The sequence below is a fragment of the Leptosomus discolor genome, chromosome 2 (assembly GCF_034619465.1).
Source record: "Leptosomus discolor isolate bLepDis1 chromosome 2, bLepDis1.hap2, whole genome shotgun sequence".
NCBI classification, from domain to species: domain Eukaryota; kingdom Metazoa; phylum Chordata; class Aves; order Leptosomiformes; family Leptosomidae; genus Leptosomus; species Leptosomus discolor.
This window is the reverse complement of record NC_141392.1, coordinates 6,364,845-6,383,419: the sequence shown is the minus strand read 5'-3', so window position 1 is coordinate 6,383,419 and position 18,575 is coordinate 6,364,845. Positions and strand designations below refer to the sequence as shown.

Here is an 18,575-nt window from a genome sequence, read left to right as displayed (position 1 = left end):
TGCAGGGGAACAATGGCAATGGCAATGATTTCAAATACACTATTGAAAGGGTTTCTTGCAGTTGAAAGTCACCCAAAAATATGGTTGTTGGGTAGCTATGTATTTTAGACTTGTGTTGCTTTCAGATCTTTCCTCTTTGATGTTCTATAGGTGTTTAGTAAGGTAAAGGTACAGTCCTTCATTGAACTTTCACCCTATAAAGAAATATTCTTGCTTCCAACGTTTTTATTTGTAGGTAATAATTATTATGCTTCATTCTGACCTACGCTGTGAAATGTATATGCTTGCTAGTTTTCTTGCTCATTCAACAGTTAGAGTAGAAGCAGATGCTGCAGAGATATTTCATTGTAAAGCGATTGCTTAAACCAGCTTGTGATCATGTTTCTCAGCTACTTGATCTTGTTCTTCAAATATGGATTTATTTAGTCACTAATGTTTACCGTGTTCAAAGGCTGCTGTTAGTAATGGTTGGCAGACTTTCTGATTTTACTGGTCAAAACCCACCTTGACTGTTTAATTGCCTTACTTTCAACAAGAAAATTATCTGTTATCTAAATGACACGTGTGACACATGGGGCCACGCACACAAGGTGGTTATCTCACTGGCTGCTGTTGGGAGTCACACTTTAAGATCCCAGTCGTGTGAAGTCCTTGACCACTGAGCATTTCTAGGAAGCTGGGGCAGTCAGTGTCTCACGGCACTGGCATGTGGAGGAAGGAATGAGCGTTATGGAAGTTTTCTTGCAGGTTACCTGCAGCCCGCCCACTCTGCTGTTCCAACTTGCACAAGCCTTACTGTTATAATCCTGATTCTTTCTTGAGATCCTGCCAATCATTCCGGCTTCTGAGGTGATTGTGATGCTGGCAGGTATCCAGAAATAGAAACCAAGGCTTAAATTTCTGTTTAAAGCTTTCTGAGAAAGAAAAAAAAAAAATTAAAGGGAAAAAAAAACAACAAACACTTTTGCAATTGACTGCTCAAGTCAACTGAACTGACTCTACAAAGTACCTTGGCAAACAAACAAAGGAGAGAAATAGCTTAATATAGCATTACTGCATTCAAGCAATCTGGGCATTTTCCTGGCTTAACTGGTTAGGTTGTTTGCAGTTGCATGTAATTACTCAGGTTGTAGAAACTCATGTGGTCAGACACAGATGACTTTCTTAGTTCCTACAAAGAGAATGCAAAATGAGAAAAAGAAGAATTTAATAGACCTTTGTCACTGAGTGATCTGACACTGTGTTACTTGGTATGCTCTGATTTAGAGGGAGACAACTGGCGCTAATACCAGGAACCAAATAAAAGACAGAAGGGACCATTCTGTACAGACAATTAATTTACATTCCAGAGATTGATAACTGTTTACTGTTTGAGATGTAGGCGAGCTGGCTCTTTCTTAGAGCAGTTCTGGGGAGATATGGCTGTTAAACTAAAACTTACAGGTTTTTTTCAGTGAGACTGCTGCTCTGAAAGGACAAGCTTCCTTGACAACTCTTTGTCTGTTACTTTTTCATTTGTTTCCTCATCTCTCTCTGTTTCATTTTAGTTTTTTTCCTGTGAGGTGTTAAATAACATTACCTATTCTCTTACATTTATTTAGTTAACTAAGATTTCTTTTTCCAAAGTTGGATAATTAGGGGATTTTGGTGGAGTTTCTTGTTTGGTTTTTGTTGTTGTTGTTGACATTTTATTTTTTTTAATGTGGCAATTGATAGAATGGTTTTGAATGGTTTTCAGTGCAAGCAATTTTATGGACTATGATAATTTTGTGGGGTAGCTATGAATTTGGCACTCTGGCAGACTCCCAGCTTACCTTTTAACCTCCCATCTGTACTTGAACGGGAGTAACATTGCTATTGTTTTAGCCTCTTCCAAATTTCTTTTGAAACTATGGTGCACTTTGTTTTTGTGATAATAAAAATCTACTGGTATTAAATTGCATTATTACATGAGTAATTATGCTGATGTCCTCAGTGCCTCCAATAGAGTTTTAAAGAGGCTTATGGGCTTCACTGCTTTGTTTTGGCTTGATGGAGGAATGCCAGATGTTTTTCTTCTGTCAAGTAGGATTATAATTTGGTAAATGGTAGGAAAGTTAAATTGACTTGTGCTTTTACAGATAGGCTTAAAATTTCACTGTCTGTGTTTGCAGGTAGCCAGAATTTAATATTTAGACTCTTCCTGGTTTTCTCTTTGCTCAGTTTGTTCATTCTCTTTTTCCACTGTCAGGTTAAATTTTTATTGCTAATTTCTGTATCTTATACAAATTTTTAAGGAAATAAAGACAATGGTGAGTATCCTGTCCTTCTCCATTATGTGGTGGCTTGCTGTTAGTGTTTTATTACTGTTGAGATTTCTCTTAGCTTAGATGGTTTTTGGGTTGCCGACTATATCTCCATTCAATTCCATGGCTAGCATGTGAGTGGCATGAAACCTAAAGAGTTTTAGGTCCCAACAGCTCCAGTGTGTCACCTGCCTGCGCTGGGAAGTCCTGCTTCTGGGGTCAGAGTTAAGATAGAATGATAGCATCATAGCATCATTTAGGTTGGAAAAGACCTTTAAGATCATTGAGTCCGACTGTAAAACTAACGCTGCCAAGCCCACCACTAAACCATGTCCCTAAGTGCCACATCTACGCATCTTTTAAATACCTCCAGTGATGGTGACTCAACCACTTTCCTGGGCAGCCTGTTCCAGTGCTTGAAAATCCTTTCAGTGAAGAAATTTTTCCTATTATCCAATTGAAACCTCGCCTGGCGCAACTTGAGGCCATTTCCTCTTATTCTGTCACTTGTTACTTGGGAGGTGACCAACACCCACCTCACTACACCCTCCTTTCAGGTCGTTGCAGAGAGCGATAAGGTCTCTCCTCAGCCTCCTTTTCTCTAGGCTAAACAACGCCAGTTCCCTCAGCTGCTCCTCACAAGACTTGTGATAGATAACATGTAAGAGTCTTCCGATAATCACTTACCACTCTGAATTAAGGTGTATCCAGTTTTCTGAGCAGCCTCTTGAATTTCATCAGTTCCTATCATAATTATTTTGGTTAGGACCTTCTTCCTAACAGTTTGTTGTGGTGATGGCTGGAAGTGGTTCCCAGATTACATCAAATATAATGATTTTTTTATTTCTTTATCTGAACATCTTGACTTTTTGAAATACAGCTTGTATTCTTCCTTAGCTTAGCAACATCCAATGTAACACTGCATTTGGAAGGTTAAAAGCTCTACAGCCACAGGCTTGTTTCTTTCTCCTGTCCGCAAGAGCCTTACCCTATTCTTGTACTTGATCCCATTCTACTTGATGATGTTACAATCTTGTCTTAATGCAGGTCTTTTGTTTGTAACACTTGTATTTCACCGGAAGAGCAGTTTTGGGAAGACGTGGGGTTTTGAGCAGGGAGCTTTATTTTGTTTATTTGATTTCTTTAGTGCGCACAGAGCTGTTGATATCTGTTTGCCCTTGCATGATGTTGGACAATTCTTGCAAATCGCTTTCCAGGGATAGGAAGAGCTGGTTGTTTGATGGGTTAGATGTAGGGGATTATGTTGTAGCCAGCTGGATCTTCAGTTGTTTAGGAGCTCATAAAAATGATGACCTTAAGGAATGATAAAATATGTAGTCTGCTCCGAGGGGCCTTACGTGGATGACCAGCTGAGGACCTACAAAAGCAGTATAACTGATCTGGAGATAGCAAAGTCTGGTGTAGGGCATATTGCTTACGACAAGCATTTCTTCAGCCAGTGTATACTTCATCTATATAAACCATATCTGATAAAGCTACTTTATATGTGAGACAGTGGATTTACTGTTAGTGAGGTAACTCTGACTTTGTTTTGCCACGTCAGACTTCTTGTACATGCACAAATGAGTTTGCAACATGTGCACAGCACAACGTATCTCTACACGCACAGTAAGTCATCCAACGCTTCCAAGAACTGTCTGATTTACTGCACAGATGTGCAGTGATTATGCAGACTTTGAGTAGTAAGTCCACTATGTCCCAGAAATACCTGATTTTTCTGCTGTCCTGTGTACATGCCTGAGAAATACATGTTAGATAAGTGTGGGCCAGCATGTTTGAAAATTTTGAACAAGTGTCAAAAAAAAAAAAAAAAAAAAAAATCCACTTATGAAATTGGGGTGGTAGAGAGCAAATAACATTTCTGGGGAAATCCCAGCATACTGTAGCCCTGGACATGTCCACAAGAACTCTTAACATAATGCAGCCCTGGGAGGGTTGTTTAATCATTTAATGTGTGTACACTTCCTCCATGTTATGGTGCACGTGGTTCTAAAGTCTGATAGGGAGACGTTTCTCTGAAAGAAATCCTCAGAGTGAGGTGAAGACTTCTTGTTCCTCACTCAGGTGGAGTTTGTTGGCATAAAAGGGTTTTGAAAAAAAAGTATCTTTTCATAGACTTTTGGGGTAAAATTTATTTACAGAGGCTGGCATAGGATTTTGTTCCTCTTGCCTACACACTCTTTTTTTTCCTTAATTCCACCTATGGAAATTTCTTTATTGTAGGGAAAAAAGTTCTGATCAGAAAGTGTCCACAAAGTCACCTTTGTTCCACTTTTGATTCTCACCTCTGTATGCATTTGTACATACAATACCTTCATTTACTACTGTGTATTTTTAATACACGGTAGAGGTACCTAAAGCCTAGACATAAGTACAAAAATAAAATGGTCCACGCAATAGAAGTGTGGGCTTTTGCCTTCGTTTTGTGTTTGTTTTATTATTTATACATGATAAAATGTTTTTAATTGTTGGGCTTTTTTTCTTGCAAGTGAGGATTCTTTTATGCACTGACTTTCCAGATCCTTTTGTAGTTTAGTCTAGGGCAAATGGTAAGTAAGTTAAAGGGTACCTAGCATCCATTGTGTTGGAACATGCAAAACCCATCAATGGTATATTTAGAAAAAGTGCAGAGGGCAAGACAGGAAAGGTGGATATCCCTTTCTCAACCTGTTTTTGACCTCACTCAATTTAATAACCAAAGAATTGTGTGGATTTGACACAAAGACATTTGTTCAAGAAGTATCACAGTCAGCTGCTAAGATGTGTGGTTTAACAATGAATGCAAAATATTCCTGTGAGATTATTTCTGAGGAGGTTTAAACTTCAGAAAATAATGCTCCCAAAGATGAGAGTATTCTTTTCCATCCCTTTCATTGCAATATGAACTTTGAATCGCTAGGATACGTTAAGAATCCAATTCAAAATAATACAAGTTTGAAAGTACCTATTAATTCAACCCATGTGGATAGATCTGTACTCCTTACTTTGTGCTGATGCAAAAATGGAGAATGGCTTCGTTAGACGTTGTTGACCTGTTTCACACAGACAGAATGTTAGATTTGTAGAACAAGAGACTGAGATCTTTTCCAAATGTTCCTGATGCTGTCTTGAATACAGCTGTGCTTTCAGGCAGCTAAAGGCCTGGTCTTGCAAAATGCTTGTCATTGCCTGCTTCCTTGTTGCCTTTAACTAGGTCTGTTAGTGACTGCTACCAACTTTTCATGCACACATGTGAAGGACAGTTTCTCAATGGTGTTTGTGAAACCATCTGTTTGTCATATTCTATAGTTTATGATGGAATTCAAGAGCACATGATCAAAATTTGAGAGCTGATTTAATTTTGGACCTCTTTATTTCAGGGACCTGAAACTGGACAATATTCTTCTGGATGCAGAAGGCCACTGTAAACTGGCTGACTTTGGGATGTGCAAAGAAGGGATTCTGAATGGAGTGACCACCACAACCTTCTGTGGCACACCTGACTATATAGCTCCAGAGGTATTTTTTTACACTGCACTAAGAATGCAGATATTCTAATTAATGACACTGTGACATGTGTTAATTTTAGACACTTTTTACATTTATGTGAAAACAGTAGAAGGTGGAGACTGGACTGTGCTGCAGTTTCGCCTGGGTAATCTTGCAGAAATTGGTTATTCTACTGCTCACAAGCAGTATTCCATGTTGACAGGAGTGACAAAGCGTGTTTTTTCTATTATTTGTTTCCTGAACTTAACAGCATTCTTCTCCATCCGTTCATATCTGATTCAGCATTATTGTGAAGGCACTTACTAGCCCTTAAGGTTCTAGGTGCAACAGAGTACTGCCAGCACTGGTCTTTAATAGTTATAAAAATGTTTTTAATTTTTTTGTGAGACTTGGAAGGGCATGTTCATATGTAAGAGACTGTATGTTTGGTCTCATCTTGCCTAGGTTCTTCAGTGGAATATAATTTTTTTTCTTTCTTTAAAGTACCTGTGAGTGAAAGATACTATGTTTGTGGTGCTTCTCATCGTATGTATGAACAGAAAGTACAGACTTGTCTAGAAAAGTAGAAACTTTTCATTTGGATGGGACATAACAGTTGGCAGCATCCAAACTCATTTCAAGGCATTCACTGGATAAAAGAAATGGCTGAGAACTGGGCGGGCTTTACTTATCCTAAATTTTAATATAATGAGATGCATTTCCAAGTTCCTAAAGTGAAGCAGTATTGTACAGTTAGTCTGCTAGGTAGACTTTGTCTGCTCAGTTTAGTTGGTAACCTGTGCATCTTTCTGCTGAAGATTCAGTGTGCTGATTTCATGTAAAAGCGTCATTGATTCGTCTTTCATCAACCATAGATTTGCAGCAGGGAAAAACGTTAGTTTATTATTTGTTAGAGACAATAAATTGGAAATCCATATTGTTGGTGTTTGTGACTGTCAAGCTTTGGTAGCACAAATGATAAGATGTGAATTATCTTGAAACCATCATAATAGAAATGTGTGTTTTATGGAGTTTGAAAACTATTCCGGCGTTAAAAGAAGCTAAATACCAGCATGATGGTTTTGGGTTTGATTTTGTATGAATTCTTTTCTGATTCAGTATACTAATTGTGTCCTTTGGCAAATTCTTTGGAAATTGGTACTGAAAACAAAGCAATAATAAGATCCCAGGAACTTTTACATAAAATCCTGGTCTCGCTGAAGTCAGTAACTCAGGCTTCCGTTTTGTCATCTTAATTGCAGAAGTTTATCTCCTGCTTCTGTTTCTCTTGCATCATGGTGGTATGTTTCAATTTCCTTTTCTTTAGCAATATCTGAGTTCCAAAGAGTGTCCAGAACACTTGAAATGTACGCTTCTGAAGAGTATCATTTTCTATAATTAATGACTGTAAAATGTAATATCCGTTCAACTAAGAATCCAGTTGGGATCCAGACCTCTGTATTCAAATGTTAAACTCATTTCTGTTTTTATGTTAAGGCTGAATTTGGTTTTATATTGGCTGTGATTCCCGAATACAGTACTAAGCTCACATGGTTCACCACAAGGCTTCTGACTGTAACACTAGTGTAGTTTAAGGAGATGGTGGAATTGTTGCCATTCCAACTCATCTTAAGGCAGTCAGCTTCACCTTAAACAGTCACCCACTCTACTTTTCCCAGTCCTCTGTCATGCTGGAACATTTCAGCCTAACTACAAGATTCTTTTCAGTGAAGAGGAGCCAAGAATTAAACTTACTCCTTGTACAACACTAGTTCTGTAACACCAAGTAGTACAATAAAACTCCCATCATGCTAATCTACTGCTCCCCACTGAAGGTATTTGCTACACAGTTGAACTTGGGCCACTTGAAAAGTTGTAGCCAGTTTTTCTGAAAGCAAGGGAAATTAGAATGAGTCCTGCAGCCATGTATTTTACAGTGTTTTAATGCTGTAAAAAGAACTTGAACAAAAATGGTTTTGGCTTCCTTCAGTCCTACCTAAATAAATCTCTCAGATGATCTCTGTGCAGCATTACAAGCTGGTTCAGTTTGTTTTGTTCAAGATAGAGACAAGGAAATGTTTCACATTTTCCACCAATCTGTTTTGTATATGTGATCTTTTTTTCCCCTATAGCGTGACCTGCTTTAAACAGTTTGAAAGGACATACAGCTCTTTTGCTCATGAGCATACCCTTTTACTCAGGGGACTGATAAACTCAGTCAGTGCTTCTGAGAACTCTGCATTGACACTTAGCTGTGTCAGTGCAAGTTGTGGGTAAGAAACCAGGCTCGCAGTCACCGAAGTCAGTGTGGGATTTAGTCCTGCTTAGGCACTGAGGGAAAGAAGGAGTGTATCGTGTTGAAACAGCAAATGTACGTCAGCCAAGAGCGTTGTCTAACCTGTCTGTTCAATCCAATCTCTTTTTCTGTACTAGATCCTTCAGGAGTTAGAATACGGCCCATCAGTAGACTGGTGGGCTCTGGGTGTTCTCATGTACGAGATGATGGCTGGGCAACCCCCCTTTGAGGCTGACAATGAAGATGATCTCTTTGAATCCATCCTTCACGATGATGTCTTGTATCCAGTCTGGCTCAGTAAAGAAGCCGTCAGTATTTTAAAAGCAGTGAGTCTTCCATTACTTGCTTTCCTCCTCCCCTTCGTGGCTTTTTTGGGGGGTTGTTTTTTTGTTGTTTTTTTTTTTTCCTTGATTAAAATTGAATTTGCCGAAAGTTGTTGAGAGCAGTCACCGCTGGGAGTTCAAGCACAGTTCAGAGTGCCACTGTTAGGATAATGGGGCCTGGGATAAATTACGCTGCTTGTGGGAAAGGAACAGAATGTTTGTGTTCCACGCAGTGGTACACTGTATAAATCTGTGCGCCGCAGATTCATGTTTCAGGGAAAACCCAACCAACTAGAACCCTGCTATCACTTTGACACTTTATGTGCCGCGTGTTCGCTAGAGTGGGGGAAGCACTATGTAATTAAAGAAACAGTGTTTTTATTTAACCCGCTTATAAAATTTCCTGTCCTTCTGCCTTTCTTCCTCTGTCATCAAGACGGATCGAAAGCCCTTTATTTACAGCTGCATGTTCTGTTTTACAGTTCACATAACACTTTGATAAGCAGCCTTACTCTAGTCTAATTGTTCCTGCTCTGTTTGGTCGTTTTCACTATGAGTAGTGACTTGACAGAAACGTGTGTCACCAAATGCCACAATTTTTTTAATCAGTCCAAATGTGCCACTGGGCAGGATCAGTTTCTAGATTACCTTTCTAAAGTTAGTTAATGTGACACTGTCATAAATTCTTTTTCTGCGATAGTAGTATCTTCTGTGATGTGATATCAGCCTAAAATAAAAAGCAAAACAAAACAGAAGCAGTATGCCAATCCACATAGTTTGAAAACCTCAAAAGGATTTCTGGCTTTGAAAAAAAAACCCTTGTTTTTTATTCCAGTTTTCCACTTTCTTTGGTAGTGGAAAATTTCTGCCTTTCCACTTCTATTTTTTTTCAGCATCTGGAATAAGGGAGACTTTCAATTAAGAGGGTGGCTGGTGGTGTGAAGTCCTGTAGAGATCTTCATACAGGGTTACATTTTGAAATGATGTGTAAAACTTGAACAAATTCTGATTTTAACACCATTGGACAGGTAGCACATTCTGCAGAAATGTTCATCTTGATCTTTTAATAAAAATATCTTCAGGCTCATTCTGGCTGAGATAGAGAGGTGCTCTAGCTGTTGATTCAAACCAGAAGTCTAAGTTAACCTCTCCAAATTGTTTGCTGGAGTATCTCTTTTGCTCCATTCACTGTGGTGAGAACATGGAGGATTTATTAAAGCTGACCTTTATATGCATTCTCCCTTCTCCCCCCCAAATCCCTCTCTGATGACTTTTTATTAGCTGACATGATACTTTCATGCTTCCGTTTTTTGTTCCCAGACCCTTCAATTATTTTCAATTCAGCAAAAAATGTATGGACTTGAGCTGCAAAATTCCAGCTGATATCCAGGGTTCAAGGGTTACTTTGGTGTATTGCAGAGAAAGGGTTGTTGTCAGTGTTCATATCTGCATCTGAATTTCACTGAAGTCCAGGAGATTTTCTGTAGTGTTTTGGTTTCACACCTTGTAATATTTGTTATTTGCCATCTACAAGCTCCTTCAGTGAGTCTACGTTAACTGAGCTTTCTATTATTCTGAATTGTGGAAACATTTGTCGCAGTGGAAAAGTTAACTGATAACCCTTGATTAAGTGTGTGGTACGAGAGCCATTGTAACTATTAGGAGAAGGTGTTTGTTTTATAGAGGAAAGGGAGAAATGGATTTGACAGAGCCTTACTGTGTTATTGCATTTGTGGTGCAAGTAGTGAGATGTCTGTTAATGTTATGCATGTCATTCATTGACACACAAATGCAGACACGGAATTAGGCTGCAGGTTTAAACTATGTATTTTTGTGAATCTAAGTGTAAGGGTGTTAAACCCTTTGATTTCTTTTAAAGCTGACTTTGCTATAAATTTTCATGAGGTTGTTTTCTTGGGTCTACATTTTGATAGCAGTCATGGTAGTTTATGTTTTACTGTAATCCGTCTTTCTGTCTAAAGTTAACCCTTAATGCCATTATAAACCTTAAAGAGAGAGTTGCATCCATTAAATAGATTTGCACTATAATAAGAGATTATTCCTCATTGGGCAAGATGTCTTCATTGGCATAAATTGGTAGAATTTAGTGGAGCTGTGCCAGTTTACACTGCAAAAAGAAAACATTTTCTTACATTTAGCAACATGCTGCCTATGCAGCTATGGTGTGAAACATGTTTGAAACTTGTGCTTTTCATCTAATCCTTGTCCACAATCTGTTAAATGAAGAACAGGAAAAACAGAGGAAAGAAAGAGGCGTCTCTGTATTTTACTGCTGAATGCTAGCAAGGGATTAACTTTGGAATGCTTTGTTTCCTCACATTGTGCTTTGAGACATGGGTTTTATTCTTTAGAAGCTGTGTATTTTTACACTCCTCCAAACAGCATGTAAGGAAAGTGTGATAAGACGACGTTCTCTACTGTTCTATGATTCTATGATTTTCTGAAGAAATGGTTTTCCTGTTATTTCCAACAAAACACTAACGAGGATAATTTTACAGCTCAGTATTACAAGGCAACATGTTGCTTATCCCATGAAATCCCACAGATCTTATTAGTCCTGTTTCTGTGAATTGACAGGAATTGCTATTTCAAATTCTTTCCTGTCTGGTAAGGAAAACAATTCTTCATTGAAATTAGCTCTGTGCTTCTTTGCAAGTGATGGAGAGAGGTTGTGTCTGCAGTGTGCGTTCACTTTGTACCCAAACAACACACATCTCTGGATACAGAGGCAGAACTCTGTTTTTAAGCTGTGCCACTTATTTCAAGAAGCAAAATTTTGGGAGTCTGGTGATACTCGATTAAGGCCCCAAGTTGCATGGCTATCTCAGCAACAGATTTTTGTCCTTTTGTCATTTGAGTCAGCAGGAACTCTGATCTTAAAAGGCTTCTCTTTTCATAAAAGGAGGTTCCTGCCTTAATATGGGGGGGAAAAAGACATCACTTACTTCTATGGCTGTCGGCTGCGTTGGCAACAGAGTACAGTTAACAGCTGTCTCTGCCCTGACAGTTGCATCATTGTTGATGCTGTGGACAAACAGGGAATAAATGTCAGCCTGTGCTTCAGCAGGTGAAAAAATCAATATTCATTGCAGGGGATGAAATTTATAGAATTAAATGTGCACCTCAGAAGTTTGAGATTATTGTATTGTGTTTGCATATGATAAGTTTGATTGTTTGAAGTATCCATTCTTAAAATTGGTTGTCCCTCATCATCCATTTCCAAGTTTTGTGAAGTTTGTGCAGTACTAAACTGTATCGTCTAGACATATTTTCATGTTCTGGGCTTCTTAAAAATGACATGTTCTGATGTTTTCCCTGCCTCTGGCTTAAAACAAAGATAGAGCATGGCAGATACTAGGATCAGATTTTACGTCTTTGATACTGGATTATACAGTACAAAAAGCGTATCCTGTAGTTTCTGTGTTCTGTTTCTGCAAACTGTGCGGCTGCTGGTTCCTGGCCTGCTCGCTCCAGTCCTGGAGGTGAAATAAAGCAGAGGAATGTAGGAATGCATTTTGTGGTTTTCCAAGAGACCTCACCAAAGCACAGTAATCCTTTCAAAACCTTTGTTTCTCCTGCCCATAGAAAATATGGCCTGTAGTTTAGATATGACTTGTCTAGTTGCAAAAGTGCTTGTGGAGCAGTTGAACACAAGACCAAAGAGAAGGATCGTCTTCGCAGTGGTGTGTGTGTGTCAGAAACCACGGAGAGAATTGCCTCGCTGATCTATGTTGTATCTTTGAAATGATAGCAATGGTATTCTCCTGTGGATGGTTGATCTAGCTATCTAAAACCATCTTAAGGGCTTCATCTAATATCTGGAGCACTAGAGCAAGGGTATGCATTATAATGATTTATTTTTTGTAAGGGTCTTTTTTTTTCTATAGATGTATAGTGTAATGTGGTATCTAGGTTTAAAAGGCGCTGAACAATTATCACGTTTTGTTTCATTTGTACACTTTTTTTGATTTAAAAAATGTTGTGATAATGGATGAATATGAAGTTATAGCGAAGTTTAGGATAATTCTATAATGTGAGCGCGCACGTGTGTATATGAAAAGCATTCATTGCTACTTGAATTGCAAGGATTCTGTGTCCACATGCATTAGGAAATAAGTAGAGCAATTGTTAATAAAAGAAGGAAGAAATAACAGAGCAAAATCGGGAAAACTATTATCAGCTGCCATCATTTGATACCAATGTTTTGCACTGGTTGTACAGCTTTTTGCTGAAAGGAATAGTTAGAGTTTAAAAGTGAGAAGATTAGAAATTACCATACAGGAGGAGACCAGTTAGTCCCAGTTGCTGCCACTAACGGTGTACTAAAGATGAAAGGGAAGGTGCAAGTTATGTCGTGGAGTTTCTCAAGGGAAGCTTTCTGCTGGTACTGATTGCTCCATGTGTGTCCTGAAGCGTACGGACAGAACACTTACAATTCACATAGCTGCAGGTGCTGTTCTTACTCGTATTAGAATAAAATCCTAGAAATGGGCAAGGAGGTTAAGGCTTTCCATGTGTCAGCTTGAAGGGAGTGTATAATTATGCAACCTACGTACACAAAGAAAACAGACAACAGTAAGCATAATCTGCAGCCCCTATCCCCCAAAGTAATAGTTAAGATAGAGCAAATAAGATAAAATAAGAGCTATCCTGACCATCTATTTGGAGGTGTCTCTGGAGGGTTTAATATTTTCTTTCTTTTCTTTAGTATTTCTGGCCAAAGCTGAAACTAGAAATGCTGAAAGAGAATCTGTTCCTGTAGCACTCCCAGCCAGATGAAATTAGGTCTCGGCAATCAGTTGAAAGAGCTTGCTGCAGGAAACTTACCCTTCAGAGCCTCTGAATCTTCTAGTTTGGCTGGAACCTCTGACATTTGGAGGGGCATCCTTATTGCTCTTACAGAAAAAACAACCTTCTGAAAGGGGACTGCCTCTAAAAACTAGGCTTCGGGAATTGTAATGCATAATCGAACTGCAAAAGGTTTCCAGCCATTGCCATTCATGTTCTAACTTTTTCCTCCTCTCCCTCCCCCACCCTGTAGTTCATGACAAAAAACCCGAATAAGCGACTTGGCTGTGTGGCATCACAAAATGGGGAAGACGCGATTAAGCAGCATCCATTTTTCAAGGAAATTGACTGGGTTCTTCTAGAACAAAGGAAAATCAAGCCACCCTTCAAACCTCGGATTGTAAGTAGCCGTTTGCATAACATTCAGAGCAGGCTTGGTTTGACAATTCTAGTTGTTGGCTTTTCTGAGACGTGAGATTACTTGGTGCAACCTTTGGCAGTTGAAATAGTAACATAAAAACCGTGCTGAAAAGATTGCCGTGTCATTGTTTCTGTGAAGGTAAGTGTCAGGAATAGATTTAATGCAAGGAAGATGTTCGTGTTTAGTCACATAAACCATGAGAGGGTTCGAGGCCCTGTTCTGATTGTTTTCCTGTGTTCCTAAAGACACCTTGATCAGAAGAGATGATTTCAGTTGGGTATATATTGTCTGTACTTTCTGTGGGAGCTCTGCTACAGTCCTGCATTGCCAATGGCCACTGGATTTTGTAGTGAAAGACAAAGGAAAGGATTCCTGATTCATAATATTCTAACTGAAGATACTTGAAAAAACCAGCATCCTGGGGGGAAGAAATATACATCACTATTAGATAAATTGCTGTACTTACATTTTCCTAGGTAATAATCAAGCATTTCTATTTTAAAATAACAAAAATATATAAATAGCAGCCCCACATGCAGAAAGTACAAAAGCCAAGCAAAAATACTTTACTTATTCTTGTCTTCCTCTGGATGAAAATACTTAAGAGTTCAGCAAATGTCAGCTTTTCAGCTGAGAATGTGTACAGTTAATTTTGTGCTTGAACAGTACAAGAGAATAATTTTATGATAAAACCTTTGAGATCGATTTGCATCTTTTGACTTTGCATATTCCTAATTACAATGTTTGATTTACCTGTAAATATGATCAAGGTACTTGTTTTTCTTTCTTTAGATAGTCTATGAAGGTATTTTTAAACAAAACAAGACAAAACTTTGGGCTCAACACTGAATCCAAACTTAAATTTAGAGATGAGAAACTCCCCTCTGTCACTGCCGAGGTGCTGTCTTGTAATATTTCATGTGTTGAGTTTTAGTCCAGTGAGATGCAGTTCCCCAAGTTCCTTGTGTAGGTGGTGAAAGCGGGGCTGCCTGTCCCGAACAGGAGCCTGAGGCAGCTCCTCTGAGTCCACTCTTGAGAGGTTTCTCTCTCTCTCTCTCTCTCTCTGCAGCTATGCAGAGAGCCCAAAGGGACTGACAACTGTAAGTGAGAGTTAGCCCTCGTGAATGTCTTTCTAGAAGTAATAACAAGATATGATGTTATCATATGGGGAAGTTTTTCTTAATGCATTTCTGGGAGAATGGAAACCTTGTGAGGCGGTAGCTGCAGGCAGAGGGGTGTCTGAGCCGGCCCTTCTCCTGGAAGGGGTCCAGCCCGCCGGCATGCCGGCTCTCCTCTGGACGTGTGGCCAGGTTGCACCCAGTCCCTGAGCTGACTTTCAAGTCTCTGCACTGCTGGAGGAAGTGTAAACCCCAAATGAACCCCATCCGAAGCCTATTTAATACTGTAACTAACTGCTTTCCAGTCAGGTTCCACAGCCCCTGGGTAGCTGCAGCCAGCCTTGGGTGGTGTTTAGCTGAGTTGTGTCTGTGTAGCTCTTTTCCTGTTTTCACAAGTATTTGGCCTTTCATCTCACAGTAATTCTTGTTGCTTTGCTCAGTATTCATCAGTGTTTTGGGAATACAGTTACCAAATCAGGATGCACAATTCAAAGATAATTTTTGCTTTATGCCTGCATCTAGTAAGTCCCAGATTCCCCACGTCTAGACTGTTTATTGGCCGTTTTCCTTTCATGATCGAGATGCATGGTTCGTTTGACAATAGGTATTTTTATGAGGCCTTTATTATTTTTATATGTATTTGTGCTGCGGCGGCCCTTCTTAAAAGTCGGGAGGCATTTAGTATGTCAGAGACTTTTATTCATTGCTTATATAAATACCTTCTACCTTCTCAGTGCAGCTTCTTTCTCTTTCTGGTAATTATTTCACTGCTGTTATATTGTAAAGGCGTTCATATTTTATTAATTCCTGTTGTTTTGTTCCTTTTCTCTTTTTCTGCTTCCTTTAATGGTATTTTAGTTGGATATTTCCATTTTAGTAGTGATTTCAGATTATTTCAGAGTAGTCCCTTGTATAATTTTCAAGACAGCTGCTTGCTCTTTAGTAATGGCTAGGGTGATTTTATACACCTTTATTTGTACCTCATCTCATTTTTCTTTAGGCTGCTTCTATAATGTCAGATTTTCATACTACTTCGTTCTATATTGTATATGCCGACTTTCTTTATTCTACCAAATTTGATTCCTGCAGTCTCATAGTTCTGTATGCTTGACTTTTTCTGAACTTTTTTTTTTTTTATAGTGGTGAATTTAGATAATACATAGTCTATGTTACAGGCATCCCTATTATTTTCATGTTCTCACTCTGCTCTCTCTAAGATATCTTCCCCAGTGACCTGGTCCTATCAGCTTTTACTGATAACTTTTCTAAGCACAGAAAGGGTATACCTTGTATTTCTACACTGTGTTTATGATCCATCGGCTGTTTTGTACCAGCTGTATAAATTTTGCAATTATTTGGATTTTGTTGTTGTGTAGAAATCTTTGAACAAGATCATACAGAAATTTTTATTTGTACTCTTAAAATTGAACAATTTATTAGTTAGAAAGTAAAGTGTAATATACATCTAGGCTGGAGAGAAAGATCACACAAATAAAATGTAATTATTAATTATGCGACTTCAGAAATGGTAAAGGAATCTAGGGCAGTAAATTTCAAATGCTGAAAATGTGATTTTGGGTATTTGCCAAGCTAGAAGAGATTGCACTCACTTTGTAAAATACAGGAAAGAGGGAAGAAGGTGAACAATGATAAAATAAATTCTACTTTAAAATCTAGATAGAGAGTTACTCTCTAAATTCAGCTGTGGGTGTAGCATTGAGATTTACTGATTCAGTTTAACAAGCGTAACTGTTCCATGGCCATGGAATAACTATTGAAAAAACATAATTAATGCCTGTGTTTGCAATGTTTTCTGGTTTTTAACATCTTTCAGTATTGATACAGGGCTGTTGACTATTTAAAAGTGACTTGTAATATTACAAGGGGATTAAAAAAATATTTTTAATCTTATGTTCAGGAGAGCATAGATCTGTGAAAATAGCTATGAGAAGAGAGGCCAGATTATTAGTCAGAAAATAGACATTCTTGCATGTGATATGTGAGCGTACATATGTGTAGGGAAAGAAGCATACAGCGCATATATAGTAATTTGTGCATTCAAATGGAGTTTTGCATGCACATACAAAATTTTGCTCATGCAAGAATGCATATATTTACACAGGTATTCATCTATTTTCTGACCAACAGGTGAGATGACTAAGGGGGGAAATTTTATAATTACTAGATCATACACACTTTAAAAAAAAAAAAAATAGGGTCTATTCAAATGAGCTCTAGGCGATATAAAACACTGATACTACACAAGTGAAGTCAGTAGGGAAAATGGTCAAACACTGAGGTCCCATCAGACAATGGAATAATCTACCAAGGGAGGTCACGGAGGTGCTAGTGTGGAAACAAATCTTGCTTCAGTTCTGCGTCACTACCCCGCTGATCCCAAAAGCACACGAGTTTCTTGGTTAGCACAGCCATCTTCTTCTTCTGTTACCTTTTATCCTTTCTCTGCCATAATAGATTTTCTGAGGAGCTATATTACATGGTACTGTGAGGCCTGTGCTTCCCAGTTCAGGTATGTCTCTTCAGCTCTGCCAGTCCTGAATTTTTCAACTGGACTTGGAAGAAACACTGCATGGCTATTTATTAGCCAGACTTTTGAGGGTTGTTTTGTTTTCAATCTAGTTCACACTGTGGGTGGATGCAAATATATTCCTTATTATACCAAGAATATTCCATTAGTGTCCTTCTAGTTCATACATGATTTGATTATTCTATTGATGTTTTGGAAGCTGAAGTTTCTTTCCTAACTGTTTTCAGCCTTGGAATGAAAATTGCTGAAGTCCAGAAGTTCCTTGAAAATCTGACTATGTTTTCTGAAGGTTTGCAAGAGCGCCCTGGCAGAGCGCTCGTACAAATGGCTGACGTTTAGATTGCTAAGCAGTGACAGGAGTGCCACACCAGGTTGTGCTAGGTAGAGACAATGGAAGCAGATTTGGTGGCCCTGAAACCTGCTGTGAAGGATCTTTGGCTGCTCCTCCAGCTTGATGACTTGGAATAGAGAATAGAAGGGGTGAAAATGCGCTGGGGCCCAGTCCTATGATGCATACTACCAGCCCCTCCTTTCATAAATCCAGAAGTATGATGCTTTTCAGTGGCAAAATTTATTTTTTATATATATTATATATACTGTGGTTTACTATACTGTGGGTTTGTCCCATGTAGAGCTATTATAAATGTTAAGCTACTGTAGAAAAAATAATAGCTCTGGGGCATGTAGATTAGAAATCAAGCAAACTTTGGAACAGTTATAAAGAGGGTGTTTGTTACATCTACGTTCCAGTCACCTTGACAGTGTCTCTTGAAGACCATTTCTGCTGTCCTTAGAGCCTAATTCTTAGAGTTTCACAGACTGTCTTGAAATTTTCTGAATAATATTATTCTTCCCTGCTGTTTTTAATGCAGACATGAATATGCAATTGCATATGCAAGAAATAAGGACGGTTTTAGCGCAGACAGGTATCTTTTCTCTAGAGCAACTGTTGTGAGACAGAAATCCCTTTGAGGCATTTTATTCCTATGTTTAGATATTTTGTCTCATGTATTGTTCCTGGAATTTTATTCTGTTTGGAGAATGAAATTTCCCTAATCAGTAGCCATAAGACCAGGCTATGCTTTGCAATATAATTTATTGCCCAAGAACCACAAAGGCCTTGATCGTATTCAGTGATTCTCTGCTCTCCATCTTTCTTTGTATCCATTGGTTGTTTCCATTTTCGAAGTGCATTTGCCATATTACAAATGAAAACAAGGGTGCAGTAGATTAATTTCTTAGCAAAGTCATTGATATGGTGGTAAGTGTGGTAGATCTTGCTTAGT

At 38.6% G+C, this 18,575-nt stretch overlaps 1 protein-coding gene across 1 annotated transcript in view; it reads left to right on the top strand.

Annotated features, from left to right (window-relative positions):
• The window catches only part of PRKCE (protein kinase C epsilon), a 294,148-nt gene that overhangs the window by 261,577 nt on the left and 13,996 nt on the right, over positions 1-18,575 (top strand). The window contains exons 12-14 of the mRNA XM_086460568.1: positions 5,666-5,804; positions 8,208-8,396; positions 13,456-13,602. Coding sequence (XP_086316694.1) covers positions 5,666-5,804; positions 8,208-8,396; positions 13,456-13,602 — 475 coding nt within the window. The remainder of the gene's footprint in view (positions 1-5,665; positions 5,805-8,207; positions 8,397-13,455; positions 13,603-18,575) is intronic.